The sequence below is a fragment of the Meleagris gallopavo genome, chromosome 23, assembly GCF_000146605.3.
Source record: "Meleagris gallopavo isolate NT-WF06-2002-E0010 breed Aviagen turkey brand Nicholas breeding stock chromosome 23, Turkey_5.1, whole genome shotgun sequence".
NCBI lineage: Eukaryota > Metazoa > Chordata > Aves > Galliformes > Phasianidae > Meleagris > Meleagris gallopavo.
The window spans coordinates 3,918,711-3,940,160 of record NC_015033.2 but is presented as its reverse complement, the minus strand read 5'-3'; the positions used below and the strand labels follow the sequence as shown (position 1 = coordinate 3,940,160).

Genomic DNA, 21,450 nt, shown 5'->3' with positions numbered 1-21,450 from the left:
GCGCGTGCGCGGCGTAACGGCTGTCCTGAGCGCGTGCGCGGAGTAACGGTCGCTCTCGCGCCTCTTCCCGCCTCAGTGCTGAGGTGAGTGGGGCGGCGTCTGCACGGTGCTGCGCTGTGTGGAGCCCGACAGCCGCCGTGCGGGCGTTGGTGCTGTTACATCAGCCCCTGTGGACCTTCTTCGTCCCTGGTGGGCTGCAGGTAAGCCCAGGCAGCAGGAGTGTTGTCAGGGCTGTGCTGGCTGCCGCTTTCTGTAGCAAGTGCTGTTTGTGCGAAGCTCCTTTCCTCACCTGGGCTGCGTTGCATCCGTGCAGCCGCGATCTGCGCTCCCTTCACGGCCCTCAGCTGAGTGGTAGCCCTGCTGGTTTTGCCCGGTGTGTGCAGCGTGCTGTAGGTTCACACCCCGCGGCTCAGCCCGTTTGGTGACTCACACGGGATGCTGAACGCGGCGCTGAGTGCCTCAGCAAACTATGAGGCACGTGGGTTGTGTCTGGGAGGTGGGTGTGACGTCTCCCTTTGCCCTTACTGTGACCTCCCTCGACAAATGTGGCTCTAAGCTTCCAAACCACTTGCAGAGTGGGGAGGCCTCCGGTTTTGCCTTGTATGGAGAGCTCCGTTCGTTAATGTGGAGCTTTGTGTTCATTCCTGGAAAGCAGCGTTGTGGGTTTGGGTGGGCGTGGAACAGTGACAGCTGCTCCCAGCAAAGTGTGCTTTTGTACCGAAATCTGCCTGTTTAGCTCCGAATCCGAGGGTGAGCCAGGAACTGCAGGGAAATCAGCTATGCAAATCACTCAATAAATCCAACAAGTTATTCTTTCTTAATTTTTATTTTGTGCATCCCCTGAATTCAGGATGGTTTCTGACACGAGTTATGCAGTGGTGCAGCTCGCACGTAACATCATAACATCCTCCAAGGACAGCACTGATTTTACATTCTCCCCGGTGGGGGTACCAAACAGTAAATATAATTTGTACAACTGCCTTTCATAAAAGACTGATAAATATTTCATGTAAAATCGACAACACGGCCGTAACTTTCATTCCTATAAGGATATTAGAAGGAGCTCTTGCCTTTATAAAAGGTATACGTATCCTGAACCTCACAAACAGCACTCTGACTTTGCAAGCAAGACATCCTGAGGAATTTCCTCTACGCAGCTTGAGTTATGGTGTAACCATTTCCGGAGCATGCTCAGTACAGTCTACAAATATCATAGAACCTGCTGGCAGCCAGGTTTTCACATGTGTGCGCTTAGCCCAGCCCCAGCTGCTTCCTGCCGCTCAGGTGCAGGTGGTGTGCGGGTCCTGAGCAGGGCAGGATGCAGAGGGGGCTGCTGCTGAGCGGACACCTGAAAACGCTTACCCAGACATCTCAGCAGTTACAGCTTTCTCAACAGATGTACCCATGCAACCTCACTAAGGTTAAGAACAGTCAGCGTTCCTCTCTGAATGACTTCATCCTCCTAGCAGGAGGGTTACGTGCCGCATTCCTTCAGAATAACTTTCTTTCCACATGGTGGGAACATTTCAGTCCTTCTGGAAGAAGGGAAGCAGGCATCCATGTGCAGTAATGCTCTGCAGAAGGAAAACATTTTTTCCTACTGGTGAGAGGAGTAGGGGGACTTCTGTAGTAAGTCGTGGTCTCCTCTGCAATGTGCACCAGTGTCCAGGTGATGGTGAATATGCTCTTGGCCTACCAAGGCCTCCAGAGGTTGCAGGAGGGCTTTGCTGGTGCTTGTTTTGCAGAGGGCTGGTGAGTGGAAGTGGGTGCAGGAGAACCAGAGTCCTTGGGCATTGCTTGTGACCTCTGGAAATGGTAGATCAGCTTCATCTGGGTTTCTGTGTTTGCTGAATGGAGAGACAGGAATTGCAGAGCTTCTTTGAGGCACCAGGCATACCCTTCGCAGTAATCCTGCTGTAGGCTTTTGGCAGAGGCTGCAAAAGCTGGATGAGGAGATGAGGAAAGAAGCGTTAGGCAGGCAGACTCAGACGGGTGTTGTGCCAGAAAGCAAGGGCAGCAATGAGTCAGGGATCAGGGTGTGCACTCACCTCGGCTGTATTTCAGGTAGCTGACAGTCATCTCCAGGATGTCGGCTTTCTCCAGCTTGGAGTTGGGTTGGTGTCTCTGGAACTCCTTCTCCAGCAGCACCTTCAGCTGCTCAATGCTGCTGTTAATCCTATCGCGACGCAGTTTCTCTACAATGGGTTTTCTGAGCTGTAACACAAAGCAGGAGGACAGTTAGTGACAAGATCTTCCCCTTCCATCTCTATGTCATCCACTGCTAAAGAGGCTCGGCCCTTCTCGGCCATGTGCCCTTGCAGTCAGAGCGGATACTTACTCTGTTCTTCTCTTTGGGTGTCAGGATTTCCAGGGAGAGAGCACTGGGTGCCATTATCCGAGAGCTGCTGTCAGCACGAAGCTGGCTGCTTGGCCGGTGGGGAAAGCAGTGGAGAGTTCCTCTATTTATACGCAGGAGCTGCATACAAATGTATGGGTCCAAAGCTACTTTGAGTTTCCCACAGTCGAGATAGCCAATCCATGTGTGCCCCAGGACAATAGGGACAGCATCTATTACAGCATGGTAAATTGACTGTGAATTGCCTGGGGATAATACCCTGCTCCCAAAGGAGCAGGTGGACTGAGGAGTGTGTGACACAATAGGGCCTGGCATGAGGGCGCTGGGGTAAGAACGTGGGAAAGCGTTTGCCATCATTATAATCCAACTTCTGCCTGATGTTGGGAACGTCGACATCTCAATGTGCTGCCTTTTCCCAGGCTGTGCTGAAATTAAGCACAGAAGACTGATCTCAGGAAGAGATAATGCTGTGTCCCCATGACCAAAAGAGAACTTGAAAAAGAAAAGATGCAGAATTAGAGGGAGTAAACCCCTTCATTGACATTAAACCGTGCTTAGATGAATACAGTACCAGATAATTTTTAGACAACTACTGACTGAAATCAAAGGAAGAACACTTGAAACAACTTGCTCTAAGCTGTTAGTTCGTAATATTTTCCTTTCCCCTGTTTAAATGTGTCAAGTCCGTCTGTAAGGTATATTAAGAGCTCTTCCTTGCTTTGTTTGGATAATCTGGGCTCTCCTATGGCAGCCCGTGGCATGTAATGATTATGAGGCCTTTCCCAAATGTGTCCTATTTGATTTCACGGCAGTTTGCAAATGCCTCCCTGTTCCCTTGGTTCTGATCCTCTAAGCAAAGCCCCTAAATATAGTTTCCCTTTACAGACAGCTGAGATGTAGGAAGGTCAGTTCTTGCTATCAATTTATGTGCATTACCCTATTTGCTGAATGTAAGCACAGCTGCTAGGATACTCTGGGACTCTCTGCCACCCTGGGCTTTCTCAGTACCTTGCCTTGTGCGTTACAGGGCAGGTAAGGAAGCAAAAGGGAGCAGGCAGGATCTGGGGCTAAAGGTGCCTTTCTGAGATGTTTTCCAGGCAGCCACGGGTTCTGGGCTCACTGCCCCAGCTCCATCCAATACGGAGCCGGCAGGGCAGCCGTGCCCTTGCAAATGCAAGGTCAGAGGCTGGCTCTGTTAGTGCTTGAGTGCCCATTTCTCATTACAACAGTGTTTGTGGAAGCCCTCTCTGTTTTCTCTGCCAATCTTTCAAAACTGATGAGGAAACCTTTCATTTCCTGTGCCAGCTGCAGTCAGCCTGCTTCCCTGCACTCAGCGTTGCTGTCAGCAAGGCCACAACCAGTTGTCATTGCTGATGGTTGGCAAAACCTATTGCTGAGCAGAGAGCGTGAGTCCTGTTGGAAATCAATTCCTAGCATTATTCTGTCAGTTTGTGGCCGGCACTGTTACGTGCACCCAGGGCAGTCGCTGCTGTGTGTCCCTTCTGGGTGTGCTGTGCAGCTCTGGGCCCACGCGGAGTGGCTGTGACCTGCAGGAAAGCCCAGCAGCAAAGAACTCAGTGAGGTGGGTGGGAAGCTGTGACCCAATTTTCAGTTCTGGAGATACGAAGTGAGTGGTTTTAAATAATGCCATCCCATCACCAACGTCCCTTGGCTCCCAAGAGCTAAACCAGCTCGCGCTGATTAAAGCATTATCCGTTCCTCGGCGCGGGCAGATGGTGCAGCAGGCGTTAGCTTTCTGCTCGGGACCCACCGAGGCACACTTCTTTTGTTGGCAGTTTAACACCGTGAATGGGGCAATGTGGGAAACCCTTGGAATTGCGGGCTCGCACCATCTGATGTGAATGGTGAACCAGGCAAGCTGCCTTGCAGCGTGCACAAAACAACAGCCCTGCGCCTTGAGCCCCAGCTTCCCTCCCCCCGAAAGGGCAGCAGATCTCTGCCTCACCTACGCTAGTAGCTGGGGAGGAATAAAAGAGAAACAAGTCTCTCTTTTTTTTTTTTTCCCCCTCTAATGTTTGTTTTGATTATTGAGGCCTGGAGACTTATGGGCAAGAAGATACTTCCCCACATGAATTTCAGGTTAAGGAACTCCCTGGAGTGTCCCTGCTGTGCATCCTGTGTGGGATGTGCTCTCTGGAAATGCTTTGGTAAGGGAAGAACTCCTTTGCTGGAGGCAGAAGGATTGCTCTGTGCTAAAGCCTCTGTAAGCAGTCTTCTCAGCCGGGGCTCTTGAAATCCAGCTGTCAGCTCCTGGTCTGTCCCACTGATACCTGCTGGTGGTCCAGGCCCTCAGCCCCTCTCTGCCAGGGGTCTGTGCCTCTGTTGTGTGGAGCCAGGAGGAAGGCTGGCAGTGGGGCTCAGAAGCAGCGTTAACAGAAACGTGTCCCCAGATTGCCAGATGTGCAGAGCTGGCTGAATGTGGCACAGTCATTCCTTTTCTCAGAGGTTGATGTGCTGTGTAGGCCTACTGATGGGAAGCAGCAGCCATGCTGTGCACACAAGGGCTTGCTTTCTTAGTGATTCCTGTGTCAATCCCATTGTGGTCACGAGTTGAAAAACCACCCATGAGATCATTCCATATCCAAACAGCTGGAGCACCGCTGGGCCATGGAGCCCTGCTTCTGCTGGGAGGTGGCAATGTCAGCACTGGAGCCACACGCTCCTGTGTGCCCAGGGCCATGCTTCGTGCACATGGCTTGGTGGCTTACACCTTGCCTTTCCATAGAGCATCTTTATTTTAGACCATTTCCTATATCCACGTCAGCCTGTCTCAGAAATGCTTTTGATGGTGTTTTTAAAGAAATAATTACAATATTTTTTTCTATGCCTTCCATAAATGCTTTAAAATCTTTCTGACAACCCCTCTCAAGACACCTATTTAGTGTCAAAGAGCATAACGTTCCCAAGTTTTAAAAGGGCTCACATAATACTGATCGATCAATGTGCTCCTTGGGAAAATAGCGCTCCAGATGGCCTATCAGGACAGGAATTGCTGGTCACCACAATGCAGAGCCAAAAAGCGTCACTAATGCGGGCTGTTGTGAGGCACGCTTCCTTTGTGGTCCCTTTGAATGTCATAAATGGGGAAGAAAGTGTGGGAAACTCTGAGAAACTCAGGCCCACACTCTGAGGTTAATAGGGGCTTTGTCAGGAGAGTATTCCTGGGCTGTGGGATCAGCATAATAAACAAGGTCTTCCCAAGGGGCGGGAATGTGTTGGGGCAGGGGAGCGTAACCCCAGGGGACAGAGGAGCTTTACATTCAATTATTATAAGTGATAATAATTAATAAATTGTAAACATAACCTTTGCTTCACTGGGAAGGGTGAAACCGGAGGTCTGGCTTTTTGCTCACCAGTAATTGGGGAGGTGAAGCCCGCAGGCTCTGGCAGCCCAGGAGCAGAAGGGCCCCGCGCAGTCCATGGGCCGCCTTCCTCGCGCTGCCCAGCACAGCTCAGTGCAGGCACAGGGTCGGAGCTGCCCCAGCCCCGGGCTGCTTGCTGCCTTAATTGGGTGTGGTTTAAAAATACACAGGTGTGGATGAACAGCTTGAGTTTCGTTGGGATGCAGAGGCTTGTACTAATTGACAAAGGCAGGTTGAGTGCAGCAAGGTGGTGACTTTTCACCATCACTAAGCAACCAGCAAAGCTAAGAATATCCCCTCTGAATTATTGCGTATCTTGTTAGGAAAAACAGATCTGTCTCAGCACTGGTATCAGCACTGGTGAATTGCAGAAGGGTACCAGAAACCCATCCTGTACTTCATTGGCAGGTGGACGAACAGCTCTCACCTGGCTTGTGTGCTCTGTGTCAAGTAAGAAGCCAAAGGGGCCGTGCAGCCATAATGAGGTAAAGCAAAAGGTTGTGAGGTGTTGAGGTGGGAAGGGCTCCATGGCAGGTCAGGTACTGGCCAGGTGCAGATAGCAGGGCTTGCAAACAGTTGATTTGATCAGCTTGGATGATCTGAGTTTGACCCGTGTGCTCCTTGCTCAGGGACCTGCCCAGGCTGCATGTGGGCACTGTGCCTCTGCAAATCCCGCTTAGCTCGGGGCGCCCAGCTGGTGCAAGGCGTGTAGGCAGCCTCTTGTAAATCTCCTGTAAGAGGATATGCCAGATTTGTGCGCTGAATTGAAGCTGGGGTGAGAAAAACGAGGGAGGACCATGTGAAAGAGAGGCGGTGGAGAAAACGTCTCTTCTGCAGGAGGGTAGGGAGCACTCTGAAGCCTGTGGGTGTTTTTCAGCTCCTGAGACACAAACCCCATTCCTGGTGTGTTTTGGACCCCTAGGTAGGTGTCAGGGAAAGAAAAGAAGTAAAGATTATGGGGAAATGGTTTAGGAGGAGAAATACTGTTTTAATCTTGGATTGCTATCAAATTATCTGTCCTTTTAGCCGTTGTTTTGTGTGTTATTACCTCTTAATTGGACAGAAAGCAAGAAACTGAGCACAGATTGGTGAGCAAATAATGAGGAATGAGGAGAAATAAACTGGTTGTGAGATATGTGATTTGCTGAGGTCCAAATAGGTTGCTGTAAATACCTGGGGCTACACCACTCAGATTGCCCCTTCTCTTTCACCTCCAGTTTTGGTTCTGATTGCTTCTCCTGGAGATGCTTCTCTGCAGGATCTGAAATCCTGCTCTGCCAAGTGTATGTCACAGATATAAACTGTCCTGGAATGAGGGGCTCGGAAATGGCATCTCTGCTGGCTTCCCCACTGCAGGGGTCTGCCTGCAGCGTTGAGTCCCAGAGCATTATCCATTTTAATCATTTAAAACCACAGGATTACAGGCTAAAACCATTTTTATTGTATTGTGCAGCAAAGACACCGAAGTTGAGCATCGCACAGGATGAATACATCACAACTTTATAAAAGCTTCTTAAGCTCTTTAGCACGTTCAGCCAAGTGCTTTGTACAGTACTGATTGCCTCCCTTCCTCCCCCACCCTCACCCAAGATATATTACAGGTATTTCCTTTACAAAAGGCATCGATTTTCCCTCCTTGGAGAGCAGCACATACTGGATATTAAGAGAATTTTCCCTACTCTCTCTGTTATCATAATAACGATCTGTAAGGAATTGTGCTATGAATAGCATAGAAACTTCAGAAGCATCAGCGATTCTGAATAACATCTTTCACTCAGGAGAGCTCAATGCTGGCATTATGATACAAAGTACATTCTCAGAAGTGCTCCTTCTTTACGAAGGTCGGGACATTGTCTGCAGACAATGCAGCACTTGAACCAGTGACCCAGGGTGTTCATAGAGAGATTTCCACTGACAGCCGCGGCTCAGCAGCCGGGAGGTGAGGTGGAAGCGAAGGGCTTTGGCTCCAGGTTGCTGCAGAGCTCAGCCTTCTCCTCGGCTCGGAGCCACCGGCAGGAGCAGCAAATCTGCTACGAGATACACACAGTCCTTCAGTGTGAAGGGAAACTACTCAGCGACCTTCATTTCTCATAACAGAAAAACAAAGCCTTCCCCCTCCCGCCTTTGGAAAGCAATGTTTCCTACTTTGAAGAGGGATTATTAAATCACAAGTCCCTCTTTTTTTTTTTTTCTTTTTAGCAAAACATAGGAATAAAGCAAAGTTCATCAGTAGGTCTACCAGGGTCTCCAGATGGTATGAGCTGCTGCTGCAGTTTTCTGGGCAGTTTTCTGGGCAGGCTGCTTTCTGGCAAACACACAGGGTGAGCGAGGTGTACTGCGTGTGGCAGGAGAGCGCGTGATGTCTGCACCCATCTGAGCTTTGCAGAAGTGCTTGAGCAGCTGGGCCTGGGTTTCCTTCCTGGGTTCGTAGTAGGATAGAAAATGCATTGCTTCCTTTAGGCACCGCAGGTATCCGCTGTTGAAGTCCTGCTCTGGGTTCTTGTGAATGAATGCTAGAAAAGAAAGAAGAGCAAATAGAGTGAGATAAGGTTGTTACCCAAGCACGGGGCAGTGGCAGCTTGTGCTTCAAGCTTCTTTTAGGGGCCTGAGTCTTTGAGCCTTGAATGTAGGCCTGGGTCTGGGGGGAGGAGCAGCCCAGGGATTTCTGGGATAGCAGATGCCCATGGGAGCATGTGATGTGATGGTGCTCTGTGCTCACCTGGCTCCTGCAGCTGGCTCTGCTGCTTCAGGTAGCTGACAGCCACCTCCAGGACGTCGGCTTTCTCCAGCTTGGAGTTGGGTTGGTGTCTCTGGAACTCCTTCTCCAGGAGCACCTTCAGCTGCTCAATGCTGCTGTTAATCCGGTCACGGCGCATTTTCTCCACCACCGGCTTCCTGAGCTGTAAAAGAAATGCAGCACTTATTAGAGATTTTCTGGGGCCTGACCTACTTCGCCTTCTGACCCATTCCCTGGTACACACAAAGTTCAAGGACACTTTCTTTTGGTGGGAGAGCTTTGCCATGCTGCTCACTCACATTCATTTTATGTTTTATCCCATTTGTATTCCCCAAGACCATCTTCTCTCTCCTTCTCTCATCTTTTCCCATGTAATGCTTGTTTGGCAGAGATAGTGCCTTGCACAGAGCACAGACCAGTCCTGACCAATGTGATCCTGTCAAGGGCTTTACTTACTTTATTCTTCTCTTTTGGCAGCAGTTTCTCATCCATGTGGATCATGAGAGTGTTACTGGGAGCCATTCCAGGTGCTGTCAGCCCTGGGTGCAGCCCGTCCACATGGGCTGCTGTGCTGAGCATCAGGCTGTGCTCTGGCAGTGTCTGACCACCTCTATTTATACACCGAAGCGTTTAGCAGATATGTGAGTCTTGAGGTTGCTGGTGTTTCCCACAGCCATTCAGCCAATCCAGGCACGCAGCTGAACAATAGGGAAAGCATCCATCAGTGCACGGTGCATTGATCCTAAATGCCCTGGAGAGAATAACCTTCTGCCCACACCGACTGGTGGAGTGTGCAGCCTGGCTTTGCTGGGCTGCCCAGGGATCTGGGAAAACACTGACCCTCCAGCTGGTTGTCTGCTCTCAGTAGCGTTCCTGAGTCCCTGCATGTGCCAGTCACATTTGTGGAGTGGAGGAGGCACGCTTTTGGGGGAAGGTAGGAAAGGAAGGCGGGGAACACTGTTAGGGTGCAAATCAACAGCACCAGAGACATCCTGTAACTCTTTCTGAAGAGCACACTTCCCAGCCAGCCTCCTAGCTGCAGTGTGCCGGGGCATGTGTGCATGTTTGTGCTTGTCCATGCAGTCATTGCACTTTTTTTACTGCAGTAATGAATGAACTGATGTGTTATCTGGGTGAAACAAAGAGTTTGATGGCCTAGCATGTCTAAATGCTGTGAACCAGTCTGAAGTCAGGTGCTAGGATGGCGGATAGCTGAATAAAGAGGGAATGAGAGTCCAATGAAAATTGTAACCTCTGTTTGCCTCTTTCCCATCAACACACTGGGACCATGACCCTCTTGGGACAGTGTTGCATGGCTTTTATTACAGACAGGCATGTGCCTCCTGGCAGAACTGGCCGGGTCACCCCATAGCTCTTTCTTGTCCCTTTTCTATCCTCTTTCTTTCTTACAGATTCTTTGAAGCATGATGGTTGGGATGAGCTAAATAACAGCACCAAGTTCAGTCCCAGAACCCCAGGCTTGAGCAGGCAGAGGTAGGTCATCCAAGGGACTGAGTAACCAAGGCTGATTTCCAATTCTCCTGCTCACCTGAGATTTGAGGCATGACATCTTCTCATCCCACCTAGGAGTGTCCCTGCACTGTGACAGGCTGGACCTGCCAAGAGAGCTCAACCAGCACACTGCTGGCCTTTACCATATCAGCCCCACTCAGTTTTCTCATCTGGAAGATGGAGATAGTGCTGCTTGCTCTTATGTGCATGAAACGTTTCACCAGAAAATAAGCAAATGTTCTTTTGTGGCAAAGGCAAGAAAATGAATGAAATTTTGTGGACACTTTAGATGAACTTTGATTTTGTCTGATTGCAGGGTGTATTGAGGCAGCACTGAAAACCATCTAAAGCTGCTGGAGCAAAGTTGTGCTGTGTCCCATTGCCTGAGGCCTGGCCTGCAGGGGCAGAGGTGTGCTCATCTCCCTGTGTGCTGCTTGTGCGTGGAGTATGCCTGAGGATCTAGAAATGGAAACGGCGGAGGGAAGCATGTGTGAGGTAAGACAGCCAAGGACAGATTCTTATTTGGAAGTCCTTAAGTGAAGCCCACGTTTAACAAGAAGTTGACAGGAAGGAGGGAAGTGTCACTGAAATAGCCAGCTTCATGGTTTTCGTTGTATGGGCCTGAATGGGCTTTGCTTTTTGTTAAGGGCAGATGCTGTCTTCAGAGCCCTTTATTCCTGTGTTGTGGGAAAGCCAGGAGACAAGTCATCTCATGAACACTTTGAACTGGTCAAAGGATTATGGTACAAGATAAGATACAGCTCAGAGACCGTGCCATAGCTTTTGCCAGCTGTCATAAGATGTTACCTTTTGTTCTGTAGCCTTTGAATGGACTTCCTCCAAAACTTGTGTCCTGTGTTCTCCCTCCTAGCAAGTGAGCACTGGTGTCAGGCCTTGAAGCTAGGAGGTGACAGGTAGGCATGTACCAAGCTGGTTAAATTTAAGAGACTCTTCAACGTCAAAGAACATCTTTTTCCTGACTCCTGAGAAGCAAGCCTGACCTTTATTGCTGTCTTAAAACTGATAGCCAGATGGTCTTTTGGGAGTTGGATTCTTTCCCTTTAAATCATTCAGGTTCAAGCACCATCACTAATGTTGTGAGTAGTTGCAAGGCACACTTCTATTGTCCCTACAAGAAATGTTATCAATAGGGGAAAAGTATGGGAAAGGCAGAGAAATTCAAACCCACACAGCCTGGTGCTAATAACTCCTTTGTGGAGCCTGTGCTTCTGTCAGGGCACTATGAACTCAGAAGGCTTTTTCAGTGAGTAAGGCTGAAAAGCTCGTGTTTTGCTGTGCAGGCAGCAGTTACTCAGGAATCTGTTTACTAGGAGAAAGGGACGAGGTGGGGCAGGGGGGCAGGGATGCTGGTTCGCCCTCAGGGATGCAGCCCTGGCTGGTTGGTCTGCTATGCTGTGCCTCAGGGTGCTCTCTTGGGAAATGGGAGCAGTGCTACTGGATGTTTTGACAGAGCCCTGTTAGGAACTGCCGTGGGTGCTAGAGAGCCCTTGTGCTTTCCTGGCAGAAGAGGCATTGCTTGGGAATCCTGACAAACTCCTGGGAGAGCAAAGTGGAGAAGGAACAGTTCTGGGGACAGAACTCTGCAGGCAGGAGTGTGCAGGGCACGAGTTTGCACCACAGGGTTTGTGTTTGAGAGGAACCTCAATGTGGCATTATTGTGCTTTAAACATCAGAGCCCTGGCAAAAAAAAGTCTTTAATTACTGTAAAATACATTCTTTACATGTTTAACCTCTTGAATTAGTTTTCCTTTAGATCCTGAATACTTAATGTACTGTTATTCCCAGGTGCATAAATGGTCTTTTATCATTAAGAAACATATGAGACAACTTGATCTGCATTTTCAGGGTTGTTAGAGGCAAAAGCAAATTCTGTAGCTGCTTGTGTGGCTGACCCTGAAATAGTCATACAACCAATGACATAGTCTTTCTATAATGAGTATTAAAAATAATTAAAAATTAAAGAGAATTTATTATTTTTCTGCCTAGCTGAAATTCCCACAAGTCACCTCTCAGCATATTCAAGAGTGCACAAGAGGGATTTATTATTTCCTGGTATATTGACTCTGAAAGGTCTGGGGATTACAGCTGCTTTGCACATGAATAGCTGGAGTGTGTTGTACAAAAGGCACGGTCTGTGGGATAATGGGGTTGGATGTGGGAAAGCGCTGACCCTGGGGGAGAGCAGGCTGGTGCCTGATGGCAGGAATCAATTATGTCTCAAAGGAACACATTGCCCTGGGAGCAGGCTTTGCGGGAGCCACCATGTTATGTGTTTACCACCCTCCTTCTCCAGCAACCCATATAAAACAGTCGCAGAAGATATCCTATCCTTCTGCCTTTACCAGGGGACTGAGCTACACCTTGCTCTGTAATTACTCTGTTAGTGGTCTGTTGGTTATGATCTCAGGAATGAAACGGTTCCCATCTCAGGGAGAGTGCTGAGACCAGCGCTTAGCTCACACATGCCACCAGTTTTGAGACTGTAAAGCATCCCAAATCTTGGTGAGTGAATTCAGTGCACTCTCCAAAGCCCTTAGGAACACCTGGAGCCCAGCGGTCACCTGCTCAGCTCCAGCCAAGAGAGGGGGGCAGCCTGTCGCTGCTGCTGAGCTCCTGCACTTCCTTGGTTTTGTTTTTGGAAGATAGTGCTATTCAGTTTTTACATTGATCTGGCATCATTGCTAACCTTTCAGATGTCAAAATTTAGGTTAGAATGGGATAGAAAGTCATAGGGATTTAACAAAACTTATTTGATAGTTATAATAAAAGTAGAAGTATTGTAATGGATTTACTTACCGTTTGAACTGTGCTTGCATTGACATTGTTTTTTCTCTTTGCCAGAAGACTGGCAGAGGGACACATGCAGGAACTAACTGCACATAAGGTAGAGTTGGTTGCCCTCACCATCATGTCATAGCGCAAGGCACATTGTCAGACCTCAGGGTCAAGGGAATCTAGTGCAACGGGAAGTTTCTGACCCTAAAGAAAAAGCAGTATAGAGAGTAGGACTGGGACCCCCAGAACACCACCTTGTATAGCTAGCAGCATGCACTTGTGCCCATGAGCATTTGCAGCTTGAGGTTGTGAGTAGGAATTAGTCAAGAAGCCCTAAGAGCTGCTGCTGGGGTCTGTCTGTCCAGACACCTTCTGCTATGGACAGTGGTCAGCATGTAACACCAGCCACACACAGACAGCACTGAATTGTTCACTACAGCAGTATGGATCCTTCTGCATTTCTAAGCCCTGATTTCATCCAGCCCAGCTGCCTAAAACCTGAAATTCTCTTATAAATTCTGTTCAGCTTCTTACAGAGAGTTGATGTAATTCAGGGCACAGCGTATCCTCTCTTCCGAGGATTTTCTGAGGTCCCAGAATAGCTGTAAGTGCTGGGAAGCAGCTGGATGAACTGAGTGGTGGCGACAGACAGCTCTGCACTACGACTGGGGACAGCTGCAGTTTAACACTGAGATTTTGGTAGGTTTCTAGGAGCATGAATAAACAAATTAATTTTTATATTAAATCTTGATTTACTTTCCGAACAGATCAAGTCCATTTCTATTGATTTGATCATTAAGTACTTCCTGATTGAGCATTTGAGTGCATTTTCCTTTTCAGCTATTTTGTTGGTTTGAACAAATTGTACTGAATCACATTTGCAAAAGCCACTACTGAACTTGAGTGCAAAGGAGAACTTTTGCATCTGCTTAGCTAGGAGTGGCACTGCTCCAAGTGTGGTCCATGCAGGTAATCCCTATTCTCCCATAAGCTGGGGTGCTGGCAGCTATTCAGAGATAATAAAGCCAATTAAAACAAAAGTGGGTTCTGAACATCTTTGCAAAACAGTAATCTAAAATGACTTCTGTTTTAGACCACTAAGCTGCAGCTAGGCTGAAATACTGAAATTTTGATTTCTCCTTTCTGTCTCATTTTCTACCTTTGTAAAAAACTTTGCTAGTAATACGTTTTTATATTGCAGAGAAGGTTGCTGAGATTCATTAGTTGGTATTTGTAAAGCACTTTGAAAATGCAAAGCCAGTGCATTATTCTTGGTCTTGTGGATGCTTTCCATGTTATTAAAAACAGGATTTCAGAAAGGCTTATAGGGGATCAAAACAGCATCCCAAACTTGAAAGGAAGCACGACTGTTAAACCATCAACTGTCGCCTCCCCCTCCAGCCAGATGTTAAGCCCTAAAGAACTGAAGTGGCACAAGGAATTACTTTCCCAAGTTCCCCCAGCTGGGCTGACAGGCCTTGATCAATGGTTTTCTCCACTGTGAGTGCTATGCAGATGGTCTACCCAGAGCAAGGTTTCTGTGAAGTACAAAAGGAAGTCAAACACCATTTCTAATTCAGCTTGTAGCATGGCACACTTCCTTTATCCTCTGCCTGAATGCAGTGAATAGGAGAGCAGTGTGGGAAACTGGAAGGGACTCCAAACTCACACAGTCTGAGTGGCTGTAAGACACTCCTGTCCTCAGACCACATCTGCCTGTGACAGACGGGAAAAAGAGTGACAGAACGAAAAATCAGATTATAAAAACCTGCTTGAATGGGAAAATTAGGTCTGAGTAAAAGGAAGAAAGTGAAGAAAGCCATGCAGAGAAACAGAAATTGTGACAGCCCCAAGCAGGGGACTGCCAAACAGCAGAGTGAGGAAGGGCTGGGAGGAAATGGCTGAGGAATGAGCTGCAGGAGCAGAACCTTGCTCTTCCACCAGTAAGGCCAAAGAGAATTGTCCCTCTGAAGGCAGCAGAGGTGGTTTAAGCTCACACTGAGACTTCTGAGCCACATATTCTGTCTTGCCTCCTTACTAAAGACTGGCTTGCACTTGATAAAAAAATGTTTGCCACAATGATTGAGAAAATAAGTAGAGCACATTGTCTGTACTGGTACAGCAGGGCACTGCTCCCTAGCTCCATGTGTCAGCCAGTGGCCATTCCTTGAACAAGAGTGGAAATGCTGAGCTTTAAAACACAACCAGTGTAGGTTCCATTCAGTAATCCATCACCGAAGCTTTGGTGTTTTTGCATCTCTTTGCTGCACAGCATTCAGAGCAAAAGATGGTTCCTCTGCACCATGAGGATCTGTACACTCACCCAGGCCTTACGTTACCCAAAGAGTGGTGACTGCTTTGTGCAGATGTCATGCTGGTACTTGTCACAGATCCCCAAGGGAGCTGCATCTCAGCTGAGGCAACCGTGTCTGCAGCCCCCTGATGTGTATTCAGTTTTTGACCACAAACCACAGGAGCTGAGCTTGGCTACTACGAAAATTAGCTCAGATTTCATATCAGTAATTCTATGGGGAAGCTCTTCATTAATACTTCTAAACTGTCATGGGGTGGTTCAAAGAACAAAACAGGGAACAGACCAGATTCTAGGGCTGATATTTGACAGGGGAAAATTAAGGCTCAAATTCTGCCGATTAGAATTTGGATGAATTCCTCTGTAGGTGGAGGGGTAATTATGCACAAAGAGATGAGAAAGGAGCTTTGGAGGTACGAAACCTACAGCCTGAATGCTGCAGTCTGCTTTGCTCTTTGTGGAGGCCAGAGTTCCTGTTGGCTTTAGTGAGGACCCAAATAGTTCCAAAACCTGGACCTGTTCTATTTTTTAACCTTAGTATGATTTTTAGGACAAAGCACTTAATGAGGTCTCCAGAATTTTGCTATCTTTCCTGTTCTCTGAGCCGTTGCTCTCAAGCATTTTGGCATTCTCAATGACTTTCTAACATACTGCCATGGAAGTTTGTGTACCTCAGAGTTTCCCACACCATTTCTTAACTATATTCATTCCTATCACAAAGGAAGTGTGCCTGACTACAAACCGCATTAGCAACGGTGCTTGCCTCTGCATTGTGTTCAGTGGGAAACCCTGCTCCCAAAAGGCCATCTGGGCTGCATGTATCAGGAGAGAAGCAATGGGGGCAATGAGCATCAAGATTTGGGAAAACAGCAGCATCCCTAAGTCTTCCTACAGAGCTAACATCTGGCAGAGGTTCTGGGGCATTACTCATGCCATATTTCAAACATCCACATCCAGTATCTTGGGATTCTAGTAAGTTCTCTATCCAATATTGTGTATGTTTGGAATCATAGTAAAAGGTGTATAATTGGGAATTCATGATCCTTAGTGTAAAGTCCACTGGCTCTGTTAGCATTATTCTAGGGATGATGATTATTATTGCTTTCTTATTCTCTTTTCACTTGAGCCATGTGTTGCAGCAGTGAGGTAAGGCCGGGGGCTGCAGCAGCTGTCCTGGTGCAGACAGCAGCAGCCCCACTGGGCTCCTCCCTCATGTACACTTCTTCAGCAGCACAGAGCAAACCCCCAGAACAGCAGGAGCTCACTTATGTGGCAGAAAAGATGAGGGCAGACCAAGAGACCCAAATCACACATCTGTTCTGCTATGGGAAGTTCATATGTCCTCCCCCAGAATAAAAGTCCTGCAGTGAAGCAACCCTATAATGCATAGGTTCCTGAGAACCTGAGTTTCAAAGTTCTGTGCTGCAGGTAGTTGTAGAGAAGGCATCTGACACTGGCCACCCATGTAAGGCTAAAACTGGAGTGCCTGTTTGAGCAACTTGCACTGTGAGAGGAAGTGATGACTCTTAGGGCTGTTTACTAGGAGTTAATCTGGGAAACTGAAGCTGTTTCTAGCAAAATTGCTAGCAGACCCTATTGATCACAGCATTGCCACATTTATTCCTCGTGCACTTGTCAATGAGCTCAAAAAATGAGTTGGTATTCAGGAGTTTCTCTTTCAGAGAATCTCCCCAAGAGGGATGCACAGAGAGAAAGATTGGTTTCAGAGGTGGCATTACATGAGCTCAAAGATAATCCACAAGCTTTGAGGAGAACATGTGAAATGGTGTCACAAAAACTTTCCCACAATTTGACATAAAAGACTCAGAGCCCAACAGCTGCTGCTCTGTACGCAAAGAAGGGAGCCTATTCACCAACAGTACAATGGGGATGGAACAGCAGATCTTGGAAGAGGTCATTTAAGCCTTACCTGGGCGAACAAATACATGAGCTGTAGGGTCAGAGAGAAATGTAGACATGTGTTTATGCATTCACATTAAAATACATGCATGATCACATATATGCATGTATCAGTATATAGATGAACACACAAACTGCATTCATGTAGACACGGTATTTATGTGGTACCCTCGCTGATTCAGTAAGAAATCCCCACCCGTAATCCCTAGCATTACTTTACAGTCATGTATCTGACAATTCACATTCCCATGTTGCTGCTTGCAGAGGGATACACTGACGCTCGCATAAAGGGGAGCTGAACTGCTGTGATTGCAGTGCACACCTGGAGCAAATCGGGGGCTGGCACAGCTCAGATGTGTGGTTCATGGCCTGCTCTGCCCTTTTCTGTGCAGGTCTTGGGTGCATGTGTAGAGAATGCAGAAAACACTGCTGCCATTCCCTGCGGCTGTTTGTGTGTGGCTGGAGCTCATAAATAAAGCATTTGTTTATAAGATGCAAATAGCAGCACCGTTAGCTCTTTTTGAGCGGAGACTTTGCAGTGCAAAATAATGAGGAATCAGAATCTTGACTTGTAGCAGTTTTATGGGCTATGTGAATTTGTTCTGCACTCCTTTGTGCATGGATTAAATGAAAGCAGCATATGAGACTGAGCTGATCCCCAAACTCAAATATTTCTCCTCTTGCATTTATCTTATAGATGTTTGAACAACACTGGGTGCTTGTGACAGGGCTTGAGAGTATTCCAAAGAGGTTCGTAAGATTTCAAGGAAAGAGAGCAATTATCAAAATAGAAACTTTTCTGGATAACTGTGTGTATTTACATTTAAAGGTTTTTGCAGTGAGGCAAACTGAAAAAGCTGTATTCTGTTTCACTTGGGCAAAACTGGTGTGCTGCTGGCTTACTGTGAGAACGAGGCAAACAGCCTTAAAGAACTTCTGCTCTTTATCTCAGGAAGCCAGAAGCTGCTCGTGTGTGCATTGCATTGGTGCACGCTTAGCGTGTGCCTCCTGCAGCCGGGAGGAGCGCGGCCGCACGCAGCCTGCATGGGGGGCTCGTTGCCCTCCACGGCTGCTGGCCGCCTCCTTCCTGTGCACCCGTGGCCGCCGGCCTGTGCTGGGAATGCCATTGATCTCTGGCATTAGTCAGCAGCCTTTGCCCATTGAAGGCCGCTCTTTCCCAGCTTCTGACACGTAATTCTGATCCCGGTCTTTCACGTACCACGCACTCCCCACCTGCTCATCTGGGAGAAGGTCATTATCCCCAGGCTATTCACTGGCACTGGAGCATGCAAGAATAGATGCTTCTGTTATTGTGCTGCCTATCTCTCTGATTGGCCACAGAGTGTGGGAAACTCCGCCAAGCCGCAGACCCACAGACTCTCAGGAAGGCTGCACAGTATAAATACAGGGCCGAGGCAGCTTCCAGCGACACATTTCTCCTGGACTTCCACTCTGAGACATTCCTTCCCCTCTTGGGACAGATGGCTCCCAGCGTTGTTTTCATGGAGCCTGACAACCTGCTGACGCCAAAGGAGAGAAACAAAGTAAGTCCAGACACCGTGAGGCAGCTTGGAGCCATGCTCTCAGCTGTTCTCATAGCAGTTTCCAAAAGCTGAGAAACTGGTTCACATTGCTTAGGAACAGTGTGAAATGGCAGAGAGGAGATTTAATAGTGAGTCTCTTTCCCTTTGCTTTTTACAGCTCAGGAAGCCGGTGGTGGAGAAAATGCGCCGTGACCGGATTAACAGCAGCATTGAGCAGCTGAAGGTGCTCCTGGAGAAGGAGTTCCAGAGACACCAACCCAACTCCAAGCTGGAGAAAGCCGACATCCTGGAGATGACTGTCAGCTACCTGAAGCAGCAGAGCCAGCTGCAAATGAAGAGTGAGTATCAAGTTTACTTCAGCCTCTAGTTTACTATAGATCTGTGACAGTTTTGTGAACCTTTTGCTATGAACGATTGCTCTGAACTTTTTTTCCCCCTCCCTCTTTCTTCCCTTCTCTAGCTTCAGGATCCTTCCATAAAAGCTCTCAGTTTGACTTCAGAGAGGGCTATTCCCGGTGTTTGCAAGAAGCTTTCCATTTCCTCTCTCTTCATAAAGTCCGAACTGAAACACAGACCAAGCTCCTAAGTCACTTCCAGAAGAACCAATCCACTGCTCCAGAGGTCTCCTTTTCCCCCAGCAAGCCCAGCATCCTGAAGCAAGCATCGCCAAAAGACACCGGTACTCTCTGGAGGCCCTGGTAGGCAGGGAAGCTCTCACTTAGTGAACCTTTGCCTTTTAGAGTCCAGAGGAAGAATCTGACTGCATCCGATAGTTCAGCTCTGATCCTCTCTTCTGTAGGGTGCATTATTTCCCCATATACTTTATTTATGTGTGAAAAGAATGGCGTGCTTTTGACTTTTATGGGATCCTTCGGCAAAAGCTCAGGCATTCTGTTGTGTGGTATTGAAGCTGTGTAGGTACTGGTGATACAGAGCACAGTGTGTTGCCCAGTTTGGGGGCAAAGGTCTTCCAAATGAAGGAGGATATTTTTGTAGAAGTTACATTTGTGATGGGCAAGAATTGCAGTAGGAGAATTTCCCTAATATTGCATGTAAGAGCCATTGGCTTTGCTCTGGTTTGACTGAAAACTCTTGTTTGCTCAGTCATTCTGGAGAATAAATGTGCAACTTCAGTTCATGCACACTTAATTAAATTCCATTTCCTCCCATTTGCTCATAACTTGTACTGTGTGAAAGGTGGTTTTTTGCTTTGTCCTGGACTTTTCTTCTTTGATAGTCCTGGCACATAAAGTGGGATGGATGAACTGAAGCAAGGAAACTATGTGGAATATTTCTACTATTTTGCTGCTTTTTTCAATTTAGAAAAATAATGTGTTACTGCTTTATGTTAAAGAAAAGAGTAGATAAAATGCTCGATTTGTGAATGTTATATATTTGGGGTGTAAGTTATGCTTTTTCTAGCATCTTCATTATAATAATGATTGTTTGTCTGTATTAAGTGCTGTAATTCATGGTGGATAGTGTTTCTCCCGTTCCTGGGACAGCCCTACGGCTTACATGCATACTGTGTATGCGTCTCTGTGTTTGTAGAGAGAAATAAAATGCATTTGTGTGCAACTTTTCTCTGGGTTCTCTGTGCTCTGTGGGATATGTAACCATTTGGGTCCCTGAAAGTTAATCACATGTCAGTCTTCCAAAGAAGGGGTGATTTTTAAAGTTAAAGGAGCTCCTGTTCATGTCTACTTTATATATTCACCTGACTGCCTTACACCTTTAGCCCCATGAGGTAAGCAACTGTTACTTACGTGTTCTCTTACCTGAATCATATAGAGCTCCTCCTTAGGCTCTGCCCCTCCCAAAACCTCACCTGAGTGGTCAAGCCTTAAACTTGGCCATCTGGTCCCCCTGCTGGCAGCAGCTGGGATCTGAGTGTCCTGCAGTTTTTTCACCTGACGCTGACAGGATACAGCCTTGATCACATCAGTGCTGTGTGTCCTCTAATGTCTTCTCCTCATTTTTTCTCTGAGTGCTCAGAATGTGGAATACAGGTGCTTCTGACAACGGGAAACATCCACAGGCAGCCCTGCACCTGCCAAACTTAGTGCCCAATCCCATTCTGTGGCAAAATACTGATCAATACTGATCACGGTAATAAGGCTGTGCTTATGCAAGCACTGTTTTTAGGTGAAAGATGTAAAAACCAATGAAGTAAATGTGGTAGTTCTGCAGCCTGTTTGTTTTGGCTGGAAATCCATAATCCAGTTATGTTAGCAAGAAATCTCACGTTCCCTGCCTGTGCAGGTTTTCATTTGTTATGACCAGGAATGGTTTGTTCTGCCACACGTTATCGCTATTTTATCCTGTCTATGCTTTTTAGCACAGTAGGGGATGCAGGGGCTGTGGCAGGGGTTACTGCCAAGAGAACTCCCCTGCACTCTCTTACTCTGGAGTTCTTGGCAGTAGCTTTGTAAAGTGAGACCTCAGTTCCAGCCCTGCACGTGGTGTTACTGTGATATATATAGTACCAGAAATGGTGGCAGAAGGGATTAGCTTGCAATGCAGAAAACTTTCTATGTAAATTTCTGTAGTCGTGCGTAGCTACTGTCGGAGTATTTATTATGCAGAAGGTTTTATTGCAAAACCCTGTCCAGTCAGCCAGCACTGCTGTCGGATTGTAGCACGAATAGGGAACTTCAGTCCTTGGACAGCTTGCAACGTTTGGCCACCAGGGGGCGCAGCGCCCACGGAAAGCCTTCCATGGGGAGCTCCGTCGGCTCGAGGGGATCTGCGAGGTGCCGGTGTGACGGCCTGCGTTTGTTCCGATTTAACGATCGGATCAGCCAGTGCTAGAAAGTCTTTTCCACCTCCCAATTTCTGTGTATCACACTGTAATTGTATGCGAATAAAGAAAGCTTGGATCTGAACTTGTA

The 21,450-nt window shown here is 47.6% G+C and overlaps 3 protein-coding genes across 6 annotated transcripts; 1 reads left to right on the top strand and 2 right to left on the bottom strand.

The window, feature by feature from the left end:
- LOC100551127 (transcription factor HES-5-like) lies at positions 1–21,435 on the top strand. 4 transcript variants are annotated; one of them, XM_031556671.1, is made up of 5 exons: positions 7–200; positions 9,889–9,970; positions 10,305–10,483; positions 18,717–18,897; positions 19,020–21,435. In XM_031556671.1, exons 3-5 carry the CDS (start codon positions 10,436–10,438, stop codon positions 19,259–19,261), a joined length of 471 nt encoding a protein of 156 aa, XP_031412531.1. In that variant the 5' UTR covers positions 7–200; positions 9,889–9,970; positions 10,305–10,435; the 3' UTR covers positions 19,262–21,435. The 4 variants fall into 4 exon arrangements, with proteins under 4 accessions (XP_031412532.1, XP_031412531.1, XP_010721139.1 ...); XM_031556672.1 differs by lacking the exon at positions 9,889–9,970 and having other exon boundaries at positions 1–83; XM_010722837.3 differs by lacking the exon at positions 9,889–9,970.
- Positions 195–4,327, bottom strand: LOC109370878 (transcription factor HES-5-like). The gene is made up of 3 exons (XM_019622532.1): positions 2,339–4,327; positions 2,049–2,214; positions 195–1,943 (listed from the first exon to the last, which is right to left on the bottom strand). Exons 1-3 carry the CDS (start codon positions 2,750–2,752, stop codon positions 1,693–1,695), a joined length of 831 nt encoding a protein of 276 aa, XP_019478077.1. The 5' UTR covers positions 2,753–4,327; the 3' UTR covers positions 195–1,692.
- On the bottom strand, positions 7,191–9,878 carry LOC100551279 (transcription factor HES-5-like). Its single transcript, XM_019622534.2, has 3 exons — positions 8,933–9,878; positions 8,459–8,639; positions 7,191–8,252 (listed from the first exon to the last, which is right to left on the bottom strand). The coding sequence occupies exons 1-3, from the start codon at positions 9,053–9,055 to the stop codon at positions 7,975–7,977; spliced, it is 582 nt and encodes a 193-aa protein (XP_019478079.1). The 5' UTR covers positions 9,056–9,878; the 3' UTR covers positions 7,191–7,974.
- Positions 21,436–21,450: the final 15 nt, after the last annotated feature.